The following is a 19,508-nucleotide window of genomic DNA, read 5'->3' as shown; positions in this document are numbered from 1 at the left end:
ACATAAACTGGCAAATAGTGTAGTTTAACATCTCAAAGCAAATGGCTTTCTTCAGAGCATGTGTAGAAAGCATTCTCTGGTATGTCAGTGAAACAAATAACTTGATGGTACCTACACGTGTCTCGTAAGGTGAGTACACAATATTAACATGGTCTGTCTAGAGGAAGAAGAAGACCAATGAACTGTCTTTCAAGAGAAGGATCTCACACATGTCATATTACCATATCTTAAACACAGTGCACCTCTAAGTTAGAGATTTTTTCCAAACTGAGTACATCTTGTTTATGTTGCAGATACTTTACACATTATGTAATGATTCTCCTATAAATAGTGCCTTCATCAGCTTCTAGCGGACAGTGGAAGAATTTTAATTATCAGTCTCTCATTTTCTAAAATGATATCATAGACGGCATCAATTGATTTACCGGAAACCGCAACATCGTTTATTGACAGTATTTCATCTCCTACATGAATTAAACCAAGCAAGATTTTCTCTGGATGGCCGTCACTTAATCTTGTGACAAAAACACCTGAAGAGAGAGAAAGTAAAATGTTAATAACAAGAGCAATCAGAGCGTTGCAACCTTCACAACTGGTAAAACGGATCAAGAATCATGATTCAAGTCCAAATCAAAAATTAAACAAAAAAAACAAATAAACCAATGTGAAGGAATAACCTATTGATAGAGGTGATAAATATAATGAAGAACACCAGAGAGGACTTGAACCAAAGACATGGGATTGGCAGGCAAACATACCACATAAATACTCTTTACATTAAAAAAAATTTCTTACGCATCCAACAGCGAGTAACTTGTTAATTACAGGATGGATAGACTATTTTATAATGTATCGTGCTTATAAACTAAGTTTCATTTGAGGATTAGGGAGTGGAGTAGAAAGAGTTGTGAGTTACAGCCCTGGCACTAGGTCAGGATTGAACCGTGGACCTTGGGATTGGAAGACAAGCATGTTAACACCAACAGCCCCACTACATAATATAGTTAACTGTTCTTACCAGCTTCTGAATTACATTTTCCTTTTGCTATATAGAATCCAAACGGTCCACTTGGCGGTTTTACCAGCTCAATTACTTGTGTACCATCTTCATTAAGTTGTAATAAACGCCCAACCTTTCGTAAATGAGTGGGTACTGTGACGTCTGTCTCAAAGGTTGATCGCCGTGGTCGAGTATAACTTGAGGTAGATGAAAAACTTGTGACACTACCAGACCTAAAGATTTTAAGTTAGAAAAAATACATTAAAAAATAATTTGTATAGATTTACTGAATTTTAAAATATAATACAGTTCACAAACTTTGTAGCATATGATATAATAATGGTCATTTATAAATCAAAAGGCAAATTCCTGAAGAAAATGTTGTGTACAATAGTGGCTGGAACTAAGTAAGCAAACAGCTAAAATCAAGTAGACTTGTTCTAACACTAGAACCATGTAGAAGGATGGTCATGAAGCAACAGATGGGCTAATGGGGGTAGTGATTGACCTTTAACTAACTCATATTCCTGACATTGAGGATAGGACATCTTAGTCAGGTAACCCTAGACTTGTATGGCTAGATATCTCTGTGCAATTTCTGTGTAAGTAGGGTAGAAAGAATGTTCTGAAAGAAGTTCACAGATACATAATTCAGCTACTGTACACATGAGACACAGTATCAGTCATCAGTAAATGGAAGCAGAAAGATCAATTTAAACATGAGAAATATCAAAATGCACAAGACCAAATTAGAATATATTAAAACTGATTTGAATTGACACCCTCAATATAATTTAAGACACGTTCATGGACTATACCATTTGTGGAGAGTGATGTTCAACGAAAATTTCTACTTTGTTAGTGATACCTCGCTCTTTGAGGAGAAAAAGGCTATTGTCGGTTTATCCAGGTAAGCTAGGCACGAAATAGACTGAAACTGACCTTTCTCTGGAGAATACATCACTACTTGAAGCTGACCTTTTGAACTTCTTTCCAATAGATGTTGTTATTGATCTAAGCGAAGGTGATTTTCTCATCTGAAATAAGCACATAGAGATAATAAAATTAATGTTATAAGATAGCATCCTTATTATATAGAGCTTTTGTGTTATCACAATTGCCTTGCTTTTTAAAGGCAGAGACAATGTAATCCATAACTTGAAAACGTTGAGGTATGGTTCCAGCAATAGAAGTTTTTCAACTTTAAAACCAAAAGTTCTCTGTACACTATTTTCGTATGTGTACAACTGTCGTCTAGTAGGCTACAACCCAAACATAGGGGGTTATCCCAGAGCTAGTTCACATTGAAGGATATGACATGACCCTTTGGAGGGGAGTATTTTATTGAAAATGATTGGATCCACCTATAAGTCAATTGAGCACATCTAATGTGGATATGTAATACCATATATAAATTAAAAAATAAATAATATATTATCGAAGATAGTTTTAACGAATAGTCATTATTCCTATAGTAAATAGTGTCACCTTACCTTAGGTGGTTCATCTACTGTATTGGGTTTATCAAGACGATCTAGACTCAAGGCTCTTCGCATCGATGAGAACTTCTTTTTGGTAGCACGTCCTAAACTGGACACCTTCTCCGAGAGAGAAGCGCGTGAAGCAAGCGAGGAACGAGAACCGCTCAAATTGCTCTGACGACTTAAGTCACTGTGGAGATAAAAAAAATGTTAACCAGATTAAAATATTTTCTTTAAAAAAATAGTTGTCTTTCTTTTTTCAACATACACCTATTATAATTACTAGGATAGGAGGTGCCAGAGTCCTGAGAAGGCTGAGACTCAAATTCATTAGTTGGAACTCTGGTAACAATGAGGATGTATAGTACATCTGTGTACAGAGTGCACTTCCATTTTTCCCTTTTTCTTGATCTTATTTTCATAGCACTTTAAAAGTTTAGCACTAAACATTATTAGTTAGCATATTATTCAACATATTTAATTTTTAAGTTAGAATCTCACTATCAGATGTGTATTATTATTTTTCGAGTAAAAATAATATTTACATAGCTCTATATAATGCTATAAAAAAAACCCAAAGAAATAAAGATGTTCTAAAGCACCTAATCCCATATTGCCAGTAACCATTACTATTAACTTAATGGAAATAATACCAAATGTACAGCAATTAACATGATGTCTAGTGGCTATAAAATTACCATTTCTACATTAGTAAGTAGTAGTGTCTCTAAGGCACAACAAACTAAAGGAAATATTTTCAAATAATATTCAAAGGATTCATTCACTAGATTATCAAAATAAAAATTGTCTTTTTAAAATGTGTTATATCGGATCACTACATCCTGTACACTCTGTATAACTACAGTTAAAAAATTACTCTCCAGAAAACATCATATCAAGTCTATGAGTTATTAAATACCAGTTTCAGTGTGATAACATACATTTATATAATTATAGCAACAAGGTGATAACCAATTTAAAATTGTATTTTTCCATCATACATGTTAAATAAAACACTATTGTAGGTGAAATATTGCAAGCAAATTATAATGTATTTATAAGGTAACATCTTCCAAGAGAAAAGTAGATAAAAAAAATTCAAATGTGTTAAACTGCAAAGTGAAAACAAACAAATTGTTATATCATACTATTTTCATTTAAAAATTTGTATAATAGTAGCAATCTGCTGAAAATTAGTAATTTGAACTTGAAACCTGCATATAATTCAAGTGTATCAGGTAGTAAATAAATTCATAAATACAATCAGATTTGTTTCTTGTTTAAAATTATGAACTTATTAAACTGAAATAAAAGATTGACAATATGTATCATATCAATTAATTTGATTATTTCTGATTTTGTTTTGTTATTTTTTTTTTATTATGGTGTTTTTTTTAGAAATCTTAATTACACTTTTAAGTATATCATAAAATATTTAAATAGCTTTTCCAACTAATTTCTGATAGTATGACCTTGTGTCTACTTTCATTATAATTGTACTATCAATTTTAAACTTTATCTGACCCTAAATTAAAAACAGAAATATGAACACAACAGTCGGCGCTTCTGTACTACATTTATCTTCAGGCAATAATGAAGATCAAACAATTACTACACTCTTGCTAGTTATTTTAACTATTTATAAATTAACTGTTTGTATCATTCCAAAATACAAAATATCATATAACCACAGTGAATGTTGTGTGAAAATGAAAATGTTATCATGTTCAGATAAAAAAGTGAAGGAACAACAATGATGATGAATATTATGATTTAAAGATGATAATAACAACCAATGATGATGATGAGATGATGATAATTATGATAACGATAATGACGATGATGATGATGATAATGATAATGACGATGATGATAATGATAATGAGTTGATGATGACAACGATGATGATGATAATGATGAGATAATGATGATAAAATGATGATGATAATGAGATGATGATAATAATAATGAGATGATGATGATAATGAAGAGATAATGATGATAATGATGATGATTAACAGTCTACAGTATTTATTCCTCAGTAATGGCCATATGTATATTTGTACCAAAAATGTAACTTTATTAATGTACTGTATGACCCATACAAAGTTGATTCCCACTAAAGATAAAAATGATGATTATGATTAAAGATGATTAGGTGATGATGATAAGACAATTATAACGGACAACAGCAATAATGACAGTGATTATATCATGGTTAGATAAAAATGTAATATTTAGAAAAAAAGTATTTTTCTATCCCTATTCTTTTTAAATAGCTAAAGATCGAATAATTAAATAATAACTTGTGGTAGTATAATAATGCCTATATAAAATAAATTTATTCTAATATGGATATTACTTAAGAATAAAACAAAAAGCAGCACAAACCAGCAATAGAAATTTACAATAAAATAAAATAAAAATCTCAGCATCTGAATAAATTATATGCATACTCCAAGTAAAAGACGACGTCACAGCCGGCCGGCATTTCTAAGACACGTCTGACGACCATCATTTAGACATGCTACACATTATTAACCTACTTTATAAAAAATAATTACGATACCTAAGCACAGAACGATAACGAATCCTTAAAGTCCTCCTGACGTCTCTCGTATTTCTCTGTATAAGCTCCATCATATTAAATATGATGATAAAATACAATGACGGAACATAAAAACATATGTCTACGCTATATACAACATTGTTGACACCTCGGGTACAGCAAAACCATATGCATCTGTTTTCCGCCCCTTTCTATTGATGAATAAAAATTCAGGAAAACCTGTCTACTGATCAATATATAAACAGTGGAGTTATTATCAAGCTGAAATTACCATGCTCATGCATATTCATGAACCTGTACAATACAAGGAATGTAACAGATGAGCTCTGTTACGCATGAGTGACTCTGAATATTAGATCTGCTACACGAGACGTGAAAATGAGCTAAATTATAAGTATCCTGATATTCACCACTTTGAATCCGTAAACAATTATCAGACGTGACCAGACATCATTTAAATTTTTGTTTCTCTACATATTTATAAATTGATATATTATATATTTGTATTGTTTTTAAACGCCCATAATAGGAATAACCTCTTTCCAAACAAAATACAGTATACAGTGAGTCATACCAATCAATACATAATTATCGAATGTTATTCAGATGCTCTATTTTACTTTAAAACATATTATCAGAACAAATTAGTTGTTTTCTTTAATTAACAAATGGTTATAATGACCTGGTATTAAGTTTGCATTAGAATGTTTAAGACAATTTGCTAGCCTATTAATTATGTATACCAGTGTCATCCATGCATGCTACAGACAATGCCATATATAGGTAACATTCTTGGATGGGAAGCTTGCTATTGTCTGCTGTTAATATTAATACAGGGAATATATTCTGTTGGAGCAAGGCAATAATAAATGGAAGGTTAATTTACGGCAACTCCTGTTTGGTGTTAATGAGATGGAAATAAACTTTTGGGTTTCGTTTCTATTTGTAGGCTAATATTACAGTGGTTGTATGATAATACTTTTAGTGAATAATTAATTCATTTAAATTATTTTTACGTAAAAAGTCCATCTTTATACGTGGTACATACAGCCTTTATATACTAAATATCTAACAAATTCAGGGTAGAGCTATATATACTCCCATCTTTTGTATGATAATTTTATTTTTGACATTTACTATTATCTGCATAATTAATAGTTTTTTTAAGACATTGACTGTCCTGTGTTTATGTAGAAAATAAAGACTAGTTCAGCTTTTTATAAACCCTTTGGGTGTTATTTCGTCAGTGTACAGAAGATGGTGGAAGCATGGACCTACAGGACTATTAGGTCCATGGTGAAGTTTAATCTAAACATTTTTACAATTATTGAGATTGTTACTTTTGGTTCAATTATTAACAATTAATTGAAATTTGAGTGCAACTTTTATCTACTACTCAATCATGAATTAAAAAAGTAGAATTTAAGTAGTTGAAAAATTATTAATTTTTAATTAATAAATAGTTAATGGATATATTTTATCCATCCTGTCATTGGCGAGTTTGTGCTCCGTGTTGGATGCGTATAAAATAAAAAAAATTAAAAAAATGTTGTGTTTTGTACTACTGTATTTTATTTTTTAAAAGATGAATAGTAAAAGATTCTGATAGAAATGACAGACAAACAACCATCATCACAAATGAATGTATATAAATATTATTTCCTAATGAATAATCAATTTGTTATAAAAATTATCAATGTATGGAGATTTGAATTGCATGGGAGTGCAATGTTTATGTTCTACTAAAATTCTTCTAAAATTATGTAATGAACAAATGAACAATTTAATTCTTGAATTAAATGCTGTTACAGAATAATCACCTCACACATTAAATAATTCCAATATTTTCTGCAGTCAAGTTTTAGCTTGCTTGTTAAGAAAGCAAATGCATCTAATAAAATCTGCTCAAATGAAAAGCAGTTATTAGCATGTCCAATGAGATAAGAAGCGGAAACAAATGTAGGTAGAGCACCTGCACTGTTTTAATTGAAGTCTGAATTGTGATGATAGATTGATCCATTTACATTCAATCAGTGGGGTTATGCATTTCAATTGGACATTATGCATTTCATTATAAAGAAAAACAACTTCAGGCTGACCTATTGAGTTAGATTGAAATGTATGGCATTGGAGTGAAATCGTTTTGTTTAATCATCAATAACTAATTATCTAACTCAATTTAATTAGTAAACAGGGCTACATCAGGTGGTTAAAATCAGTACCGAAAGTACGAACCAACTTTATATACCATCGAGTAAACATTCTAGAAGTAACGTGCAATATACGTACAACTTACATAAATTTATATATAGACAACTAATTAATTAAAATTGCATAATTTTATTCCATAAACTATTATTCTTTGAGAAGCATTTAAACTTTTTCATTGCATCAACATTAATTCTAGTAAAGCAAAGAGTTACAAGAGGTTTTTTCATGTGTAAGAGGGCGATATTTTAATAATTTGGGAAAATGTCTTTTGGCAGTGTAAATGCATAAAACTTGTGTAAATCTCTGGGCTATTTAATTGAAAAGCTTGATTAGAAATAACTGATAATCAAATAATCAATCAACATTGCTTTATCATCAATCAAGAATACAAGGTACAGTAACTCGGCAATGCATAAAAAGTATAGTATTCTATTCATAGTTTGTAAAGATAACGCAGATAATCTGAACAACATCCAGCTGTCAGTGTCAGATTGAGACCTGAATAAGAATATCTGAGATGAGAGAAAAGGATTCATACCATTTACTAGTTCTCCTTGCATTTTTAGGCAGCCATATATTACAAAGGAATGGAAATAGTTTACCTGTCTACCCAAGAATCCCGATCCCAGCTACTTTCTTCACAGGCATTCAAAAGTCCATCATCAAATACATCATTAAGACATGGATTACTTGAAATAGACCAGCTATCCTTGCCGACCATCTGCCTTGAGGGAGTTAAACGGCGATCCGGTGGTTGAGATGATGATCTGTGTTTGCGTGACTTATCAACTTTGGCGTAAATTGGTTCAGCCGGTGGCTTTGCACTTATTCTGGACAGTGAATCTAAAAACAAATGAATAACAGTTAGCATACCACCTATTTTTGAGTTGGTGAAGGTCATTGGGTGTTAAAATACAATAACCCACACCTCAATTTTTTTTTGTCAAGATACATAGATACTGTATCTTGCATCTGTTGGTAAGAATGGCTACCATCAGGAGCAGATTGCTACAAAAACTTTACTGGTGATCAGAAGGGTAATGGTATAGATATGACGAGATACATAATGAAAAGTCAGTCAGTTGTGGAGTTGTGGTTTGGTGGATGATGATTAGCTACCAATCCAAGGGTCCTTAGTTCAAATCCTGTCATATGTCAGGATTTTTTCTAATAACAACTCCCAAAGACTTTGTTCATTTGTTTATGTACAGCATCTTGTGTATATGTTTGTTTTGTGAACAGGGATTGCCACCTTTAAGAAGGATAGTGAATTAATTCGCTTGTGGTTATCCTTGCGATTTGTAATATATAAAAACAAACAAAAATCAAAAGTCTGTGATAAAACAAAAGAATGTAATGTAAATATTACCTCTAATTGATGTGCCACTGTTGCTGTTGGATCTGTTCTTTCTCCCTCTGTCTAGACTAGATGATCGCCCTCTGTGAGAACTTTTGTTTGCCGAGTACAATGACTGATCATCACTATCCTGACGAGAAAGACTAGATCGACCTGAGTGATTTGAACCCTTCTTTTTATGTGTTTTTGAATCAGTTTTACCATTGTTTAGGTCACAAACAGGGTTACTGTAAGAATTATAAGAACTATGTCTCCGTGAATGCGGATTTAATGATGGTGCAGTTCTTTTGGGTTCGCCTGGTTCTTTCAAAATAGATCCATTGTGAGAGGAAGTCCGCGAACGTGGCCGACTGTTACAGCCATCTGAATCTGTGTCCTCGAATCTGACAGAGCGACAAGGTGATTCAGTTCTGTTTGATTTACTATTTTGGCGCCCTCTGTAGGCTGGGTTACTATAGTCTGAAGTATCAGAGAGAGATTCATTATCTGTGTTCGTTGAGTCTTTACTCTGTTTTGAATGTGCGTCACTTCTTATAGGTGTATCCTGAAAATATTCATGTCTCACAGTCTCTGATTCCATTGTCAATGATTCTGTTGAGCTGGAATGTTTAGGTCTTGCACCTTGTTCAAGCCATGAATCTACAAAATTTTCATTTTGAGACCTGCAAAAAAAAGAACAAATTGAAGTCATATGCTTAGCTTTTTTAAAAATATTTTGTTAATAGAAGCCAGGCGCGGATTTAGGCGGGGGATAAACAGATTTTAGCCCCCACCACCACCTAAAATTTAACAATCATGTCTTTTTGAAAAAGCAGCAGCTGATATAAACTACTTAAAAAATAATGACTATTTTTATTTTTCTGAAACCCGATGGATCGTTTTTATCATTTTATCTATAATGCTGGATCCGCCCCTGGAAGAGCCATACAGTACATATCGTCGTACTGTACTATGACTCCACAAAGTGATGGCAGACAATGATATAATATACACCACCACCACCACCAACTTATCTTTTAAATAATACTAGAACTTACTCATCTGACTTGACATATGGCTGTATGTTATGGTCTGCTTTCATTGGTCCCATAACTGGTTTCTTCACGGAGCCACTCTGTGATCCATGGGAATCACGTCTTTTATGAAGCATACGTAATGCCTCTCTTGAGGGCGCCAATTGTTTATGCTGTGATGATTCTCGCCTGTGGAGAGAGCAATGTTGGTAACTCTAAATACTGTGATTTGATAAGTTACAATATAAAAAAATTATATACATGCCAGTAAAATATAATAAAATTTGTAAACAGTAAACAAACTGTAATAATTATAACATTAATTCAGAGAAACATGATTACAAATTTAATAAAACATTTAAACAAAGAAAAAATAAATTTAAATGTAAAAGGTTCAATGATATAAATAATTAATATTGAACTAGCTAGAACTTGGCAATGAATGACAGGCCTGTAAACAATTGTTTTCAATATCACAATATACAACAAACATAAACTTCTAATTTGCTTGCTTTGGCTTGACCAAACAATGCATAATTATAATATCATATCGTACTACTGATCTGAAATACAAAAAGATCTAAACTTCTCACTACAATACGATCTGGAGTTGAAAATTCAAGGTACCGGTACTGTAAGCATCGACACTGATGATACAAAAGTCACCTCTGCAATTTTGGACCACTCTATGTCCAACTAATCGAATTGCTTCCTCACCAGATTTTTACCCAAACCGGTGAAGAGGATTTCTGTTTGTTACAATTTAATGATATTAAGTATGAATCACTAACATGTACCATGGTATTAGAAATGCAACATTGCTTAAAATGAACATATATCTCCGTCCGGATAAAAGGCCTACGTCTATTATACTTACAGTACGACCACGACTTACAATTTTGATATAAAAATAAACGATGAACATCTGCCTGCATTCATTCTAAGACCTGCACAAGTGATCCATCACATCATAAACACATCAAATACTGGTATCAAGATCGTTGCTGACCAAATATTTTCCGCCAGGAAATCCATGGATTTAATCCAACAACCAATTAGTCATCACCATACAGATGGAAGATACCAATTTATATTCCATGTTGACAATATTCCAGCATCCTTTATATTCCCAACGGAATCAAAAACTGAACACTGAAAGCATATGGGTTTTTACACTAATTGCTGAATAAAAACATGGAATGTGCTAATGGCTCATCATTAACAAGTTCACAATGTTAAAAGAAATTATCTTAATGACATTTTCAAACACATCCTCAAACTGTTGTAAAAATCCATCCAGAACAATATGTTCAAATACTTGTTATAGCCAAGTCCACAAAATATCATAAAGTCTCAAATATAAATTTTATTTCCCAAAGGAAATGCATTCAATAAACAACTACCAGTTCATAATTAGATATCCCTAAAAAGTAATTATCCATGAGCTGAACATCATCAACAACGTTGTAATGACCAGTTATACTACTGTCTCTAATAATATCAAGACTTCGACTGTTTTAATAGCTGGTACTTCGATAACTCAATGAAAGAATATTACGTTTTTTATGAATGACACTCAACTGAATGAAAAGTTGTTTTTAACAACGATTTTAACAATCTTTAATCCTTTGAGTGGCGTACTGCAGTCAGTAAAGACAAATTTGAATATTGTACTTTGTCTGTCTGTTGAAGTGTCCATTATCAACTTCTTCTATCACATATTTCCATCCATGTAAAATCAGTTTTTAAATAATTCCAATTTAGTGGAATCTTTTCCCCAAGCCCAATAAGCAGAAAAAGCTTCAATAGATTAGTTCCACTGACATACTGTACGGTAGCCTAGTTGCAGAGAATTCATACTCTTTAAGACTTAAAAATAGAAACGTTGACATTCCTTTTTAAATATTTTACGACCTAATTACCAATCTCTATTATATAGACACAATCTACCCAGATTTCTGAACTCTCTAAGAACGGGATTAACTTTTATTGTATTGTACAAATTTAACAGGTTGATTGGTGACCTTATATTGCTAGAAAATGCTGATTGTTTCATGCCACTTGGGTCCAACCGGCCAACACATTATATTGGAAATCACCATGTACAGTATCAGTTTTATATAGGAGTATTTAATTTTGGCTTGAATTCGGTCAGACTAAGATGCCAAGCTAAGTCCACATATGAGAATCCAATCTTAAACTTAAAAAAAAAAAATGTTCAGGCACGCACATGAAAGAATCGCAGAAAAAAAAAACAATTTGGTAGTTAATTTATTTTAAATTGAACTGCAAAATTTACCTGTTGCTTGAACCATGCCAAGAATTATCACTCCTACTAATGCCAGAGTCTGTGTCACTGTCAGCTGTGTGATAACCTACAAAATAAGCATAGTGTTTCATAAATTTTATGCACTTTAAAAAAATAATAAAATAAGATACATACTACTCTTGATATGGGGCACGGAAGAGTAGACACGGAGCAGCGTTTCCAACATACAGTACAGAACACGGTACTCTTTACTGTACTCGGAGTGTTTTTTTTGTAAACCAAATCAGTATCGTACTATCTTAAGGATGATAGTACAATTATATGGTCCCAAAGACTCAAAACAAGATGACATTGGTTTCACACATAATTATAAAATATTTGAATAAAAATATATAGGTAACTTCGCACCAGACATCATTGTATGAAAATTAGGTTGGTTTCTGCCAACAATTGTACTTCGATTTGAGATAAATATTGGGTCGTTTTGTACACCCATCTTCGACAAATCCAAGAATTATCTGAGGAAACAATACTAAATCACATGTTACAAACTATTGTAACTGTATTCCTGAAGAACAACTTCCTGTCAGACTATTCCATTCCAAATGTTTCATTTAAATAAATAATAAACAATAAAGTGTGTGACTGCTGATATAGATTAATGATGACACTTTGTAATTAAACAATGGCCTGCTTGATTGACATAATAGTAAAAAATGTTTTAGCCTTCATTTTATAGGAAGTCTATAGAAGTGTAGATTAGATAAAAATAGTAAAATTAATAGTTGAACAATTCCCAAAAATAATCTGCAAACCAGTCAAGCAGTTAAACGACCTCTCTAATTAATCTGCAATTAACCTGTCAGAATTATTAAACGATTAAAAAACATTAACATGAAAATTCTGATGATCTTATTTTTGCTAAAGCTCGGATATCTCTTCATGTGCAGTAATAATATTTTTAAATCATTAATCATGATCATTTTTTAGGACAAATTTCCTTTGGCAAAAATACTGATTGTATTTAGAGGAAAATCATATTCAGGATAATATCGGACCTTAAATTGAGGAAATTTATAAGGAAATATAAAATAAACAATTAGCTATGTACAATGCCGCATTGTCCTATCAATTATCATATTTACATGAACAAATCTTCATATTAATATTTATTAAATTCTTCCTTCGGTTTTTTTCTATCACTAAATGGAAATTTAAATTGGTGATTTGTTGTGTTCTAATTGTACTTTGTTACACAGAAAGCAAAATTGTGTAAAATCAAATTATTTTTAATATCTCATTGAACACAAACTTAACTAAGTTGAGTATGGATTAAGAAAACAGGTGTAGCTTATGTTTTGGGCCTTAAAGTAGTTGGAGACGTGGAGTGACCAAACCGCTGAAAGATATAAAGAATAAAAGCCACCAAACAAAGGCAAAGAAGATGCTCCATTCAAACAAATCTGTACAGTACTGTACAATGGCCATTGTATGAAAATTTGAAATCTTTTGTTAACGTATTGCCAACAAATCAAATACATTGAAAGGGAGGTACCGAGATTTAAACTTATATTTAATATATAGTAACTACTGTATTTAAAATAAGTTAAAGATTGTGATTGGTAGAATAAATGTCTGTATGCTTGGTTAAAAATGGGAGGAAACAGATGCATCAAATATTCTAGCTTATGTGTATTTTCAAATAGATTATTGAATGGATTATGGATGGTAGAATACATGCCTGTATGTTGAAAATAGGAAATATATTAATGCAACACATTTTATTTTTAACGGCTTAGGATAATTTTTAGTCCAAATGTATTTAATTTACTTGCTAACAATGTAGTTCACCACAAGTTTAATGTTTGGTAATTAAATCATGCACGAGTTGCACTTCATACCAGGTTATTGCATTTTGAATAACTGCATACAATTAATATTTACTGATTTTGTCAAGTGTTTTGTAATATATACACACACAATTTCTTTGCATGTTTCTACTTTAATGTAGAGTTTAGAACGCAGACTATAAACATTCTGAAACAACAGATTTAACTTTCTTACCTCTACTACTAACAGCCTCCCTATTCTTTTTATTCCTTGACTCCACAAGACATCCACCACTAGCATGTCTTCTAAGTTGGTAGCTGCCAACATCTCTTTCACCAACCGATCGACAGCTATCAACTGATCTACTGGTTGATTGGCCAGTACCATCAATACCACTGTCGGACACATTATCAAATCCTGAACGTCCGGACATAATTTGTTTTAATTTATCAATGTTGGCTACCTCTTTATGAATCCCATTTGTTGGCTTATGTTTGTCGGATGGATTTTCTGCCATTTTATCTTTTTCCTTGTCTTTATATTTTCCAAAAGTTGGACTTTGTAAAAGTTGTTTCATTCTTTCTTTATTCTCTCTCAGTCTATCCTTAACAGAGTTTGGACTTTCTGTCAATGACTTCTCTCCTTCGGATTCTGTACTGGACAAATTCTGTCTGCTTTGATTTAAAAGCAAACGCGCTGCTTCACGCAGACTTCTTGTATTGCGTGTAATACTACGTGGACTTTCGTTAGGTGGACGGGGTAAATATCGTGGAGACATATCATTGCATTTGCTTTGACCATTTTCTTCGGTCTCTGCAGTGGACGGACTCATGTCTTTAGCAGACTTTGTTGGGCTTGTATCAGTACTAGTTTGATTTTTGAAAGCCTTTGGAAATTTTTGCCGTAAATCCTCATAAAATTTTGATTTTAGTCTTGGATAGTCCGATGAAACAGTGGTTTTTTGCTGGACATCTTGGAGTTTACTTGGTTGCTGGTAGCTCACCTCTTGGTGTGATTGTTGTTGGTATAGGTGCGATAACGAGGAATGACCATTTACCTGTTTAAAAATCAAATAACTAGTTTATCTACAACAGCAAAATAATTATCAAAAAAATTATATATACTTACCAATATCAATTATTACTACTTTCATGTTATGTGCCAGTGAAACAAAATATTAAAAAGATTAATAAGGTACTGTAGTGTAACAGTTATTTTTAGCTACAGTCCAACTGAAAAACCAGTATGTTGGTAAATGTCAGCCAAGAGCTTCAGTTTCCATTTTACCTGCACAACCTTAAACACTGTAGTTTCCACATTGAAGCAATTTCATTTCTCACATTATTAATTCCAATGCCTTAGTGAAATCAATAAATAATCTCGCTGAGTTGGATTGTAAATCAACACTTATTCAATAGCAAGGCTTTACACCATCCAGTAGCTGCTTTGATGAAAAAAAATCCTTTATAAATGTACGATGTACAGCAATCGAGCTAAAATTCATCAATAATTCCCTAAAAATAAAGTTGTCCTCGCTTTCAATATGCAATATATATGTCCACATTTCTATACGACGTACTAACTGTAAAATGTACAGTAAGATACAGAGTAGCATCATACCGCTTTTGCTAATCGCTTCATTTATTTCTAATAAAAAACATTTTAATTAATAGGAAACGCTAAAGCCGGTGTCAGATTATCTCTGTAAAATATGCTTCTACGATCCCGATTTATGTTGCAGAATTAGTTACGAGGTTTCAATTACTTTTTGTAATGATGCAATTTATACCCTGTATACTCCATTTCAATATTCCTATGTTTACTTGCAACTTGATAGTCAATCAGCTAATATACTCACAGTGCAACAGATGTTTTGAAATGAGATTATAATGATATGCAATATCAAAACTATTGTATTGTACTTCAGTTGTCTATTGAACAGTCAAGTACTAAGGGTTTGGAAAATAAGACCAGGGAAGAGTGAAATTACAATTAGCAGAGACTGTTCACCATTTAGCAAAAACTGTAAAAGGTGATAGGAATTCAGAATCGTCACTTTTAATTAAATAGTTTATTTTATTAATTCTTTTCCACTAGCCAACAGTATACTCAAGGTTCACAAATAACAGGAGGTAATAAGAGGAAAAAACACAGAAAACAAAATCAAAGCCTGCCGTACAGTATTGTGTTTTTTTTTTATGGTTGTAATTAAAATTAACTCAAAATATGATTCTGAATGGAATTTTAAACTATCAATGTCTACATCAAGTCAGAATACTTGAAGTATACAGTACATAATAATAATCAGGATTTAAATTTATTTTTAATTAATTTTTTTACCCCAGGGTTATACAGAAATAAAAATGGTAAGATTGTCAATGAGCACAAATGAAACAAATTTAGCAGTTAAATTAAGTTAAACAGTTATACAATACAGTTAGTTGAAAAATGTATTGGAGTTAGATAGTTAATATTAAATTAATTTAGAGAAATATTGGTTTATCCAGGTAAACTATGCATGAAACAGAAAAAAATGTTTATACAGTAAGTTGGAAAATAACCCATGATTTAAATTATTTACACATTACACTTACAATAACTACCAAATTAGAACTACAACTTGAAGTTGCATTATGGGCTTAGTTTTTTGCAATTTTATATAGTAAACATTTTATTCCGAACATGAAATGACTGCCTTGTGGCAGTTCTTTCAAGACTACCTTGAGATGGATTGCAATGATTGTTGCTAATTAAATATCAAAAGAAAACTTCCTGCTAAAATGCTACTAATAATTAGATTGGGAAAGCATCGTATTACCATGACAATAGGTTCAACAGTGAATGGGCAATAAAGCTTTGTCGTATTCTTGTTCATTTCTAGTGGCATGATTATCATTATGCGATCTACGACACAATTTAACTTTTAAAAATAATATTTTTTGAAATCTTGGTTTTCACAGCAGAGTTTCTAAACTCACAAACTGTTCGAATACAAGATGTTTGAACTTGAATAAAAGTGTCAATAATTCAGAATTTATTTAAAATTTATGATAATGTATTCTACAAATTACCATGGCAATGCTATTGATTTTTTGTTCAGAATACAGAATTAGATACATTTTATTTAGCATATTAATAACTTGTATACTGTATTTTCTTTATTACAGTGAGTATTCCTGTTAAAGATATATTGTCCCCCTGAAAAAATAATTCTTAAACAATTTTTTGTTGAATACAGTATTCCATTTTAATGTAACATAATAGTTGTCCACTTTAAACCAAAAATTGGATAAAAAAAAATGTATTTACCTACAAAAATGTAATTTAAAGCAAAAAATGGTCAAATTGGCTGCCAGCCAATGGATTTTTGGTTTAATTTAACCATTTATTTTGTCATTTTACAAGTGAAAACATAATTTTTTTTAGTTTTTTTCTATGGAAGTGATTAACTTTATTAAAACTACAAAATAACATATTCAAAGTCTGATTTAATTAATCTTCATTTTCATGTTTTTGGGGGACACTCAGTAATAAAAAGCCATATTTTTGTATAGCAAAGTACAGTTTATGAAATGTATAATTTTATTTATTAGTTTTAAACATTGAGAAATAAGTTTCATGGTTTAAAACACAAAAGATTAAAAAAAAACTTATGATGGAAAATTAATATCAAATTTTACAAACTTTTGAATTTAGATTAAACCTGTATGTAGACAGTGAATATACTGATATAATTCTGATTCCCCTTCACTTCAAATAAATGTCTTTCTCATGCAATAAAGTAAATACTGACATACAAAGCAAACAAATTTGAGTGCAAATTTAAATGTTAACAGTATAAGGTCATTTATGGATTGTTGGTAACTGTACAGGTATGTCTAGTTTCAGTATTTTTTTGCACAGTTTCTTTTTCTTTCCTTTCCTTTTTATTTCCATTCACAATATTAAATCATAAACACACATAAATAATCATAGTACAAAACAAAAGAATATTAGCTATGAAAACAATAAAACTGGAATAAAAAACAAAAATGGAAAAAAAAATAACAATACATTGCAGCATATATGCTGTATTTGTTTTCCATTGATATACAGTATAAAAGTACATAGCAGTAACCTACAAACTATAATAATCATATTATAATGAATAGGTTATTAATAGTTTAAAATATGTCTTTGTTTAGAATGCTTAGTGTGAAGAAATACTAACTCACCAGTCCATAAGTTACAGTGCAATATGGAAATCCAAACACAATAAAAATCAAAAGTAACTGATAACAGTTAGCAATTTAAAAAGATCCTGTTTTACCCCGTTACTATGGCAATAACCTGCAAGTCATGCATAAACTTTCAAAACAATAGTGTGTAGGAATGCATTGGGTCAAATAAAGCATTAAATCACTGCCAATGGGAACAGTAGAACTTATGGTTCTGCTTTAAAGGTATAGTGTAGGGATTTTAAGATTTAAATTGTAGAAATAACTTCACTGGTGGTCAGGGAGATGTAAATTTTATATCACCCTGAAATTATCAACCAATCTGTATTGTTGTCTTGACATATTAAGAATAATATAAATCGCTTTCACTAATGCTTTTTAAAGATGTATTATTGTCCCTCAAACACATGAAAAATGTAGATTAATAATAAAAAAAATTTAAACTCTGAATACGCCATTTCCATAAAAAAAAAATTGAAAAAAAAATTTATAAAACGACAAAATAAACAGATAAATTCAACCAAAAACTCATCAAATTCCAGTCAATTTGGCTATTTTTTTGCTTTAAATTCAGGTAAATAATTTAATTTAATAGGGTACAATATATCTTTCAGTTGGAAAATACATTTTATGAGATTATTGTTTCCACAGACTCAGTCTTTTCCACCTAATTTTGTTTTAACAAGGAAGGGCTAACAAATCAATAATCTGTCAAAAATAGTTCACTTTTAAAAACATGAGTAGCGTGTACACATGGCTGCGCATATTAGACTACATTAATTATTATTAATTACTTTATATACATTTATTAGACATTTTATTATAATTCCAATATTATTTTAAGTTGATGCTTAATAATAACAAAAAAAACTGAAGCCTACCATTAAGGTTTTTAATGTTGTTTCATCAACTTTTTTTGTGGACGGATGTTGATTACTATTTTGCATAAAAGTTTCGTTTTGGTAGAATTGTTGACTGCCTACATCGTCACAATCTAAGCATGGGTTCGTATCGTCAATATCATCATCACTATAGTATTCTCCAGTCGCAAGGGCAGTCCCTATGCGGTGCTTACTCATGCTAGGCCCAGGGACTTGCTGGTAAAGCAACACCCCAGGAGCCGTTGCGGCCGCACTGGTGGTAGTCGAAGTGGTAGGATCAAACAGGTGCTGCCTCATCGAAAAGGCGATTTCTTCCACACTAAGATCATAACTTCCAACTTGTTGAGCCACAGGCTGGATGCCCTGAAATGCTGGGGTACTTGAGTACTGCATTGTGTCCATAACTCCCTTGGTTTCATTTTATTGCAGTCATTACTGTATTTATTATTACCGTATTTACCAAATCCATTGGTAAGAAATCGAAGATCAATTTAAGTTTGAACATGGCGTCGCGGCATTGTTGCTACTCAACTCAATTACTTATGCAAATACTTAGTCTATCAACCAATCACAAGCCGTAGATTGGGCTTTTCCCGAAGTCCTTGCCATAATGTAAACAAATGTAACGTGAAATGAATTCCAATATGATCGATAAAATTTATTAATCATTCAATATTTTG

The 19,508-nt window shown here is 31.6% G+C and overlaps 1 protein-coding gene across 1 annotated transcript; it reads right to left on the bottom strand.

The window, feature by feature from the left end:
• Positions 1-77: 77 nt before the first annotated feature.
• LOC144836836 (uncharacterized) lies at positions 78-19,345 on the bottom strand. Its single transcript, XM_078691709.1, has 10 exons — positions 18,829-19,345; positions 13,965-14,787; positions 11,931-12,006; positions 9,656-9,820; positions 8,631-9,280; positions 7,864-8,104; positions 2,494-2,671; positions 1,943-2,037; positions 1,019-1,233; positions 78-530 (listed from the first exon to the last, which is right to left on the bottom strand). Exons 1-10 carry the CDS (start codon positions 19,228-19,230, stop codon positions 340-342), a joined length of 3,036 nt encoding a protein of 1,011 aa, XP_078547835.1. The 5' UTR covers positions 19,231-19,345; the 3' UTR covers positions 78-339.
• Between the last annotated feature and the right edge of the window lie 163 nt (positions 19,346-19,508).

This window comes from Antedon bifida, chromosome 3 (assembly GCF_963402885.1).
Source record: "Antedon bifida chromosome 3, ecAntBifi1.1, whole genome shotgun sequence".
In the NCBI taxonomy this organism is placed as follows: domain Eukaryota; kingdom Metazoa; phylum Echinodermata; class Crinoidea; order Comatulida; family Antedonidae; genus Antedon; species Antedon bifida.
The sequence above is the reverse complement of the archived record's forward strand: the minus strand, read 5'-3'. Positions and strand labels throughout refer to the sequence as shown.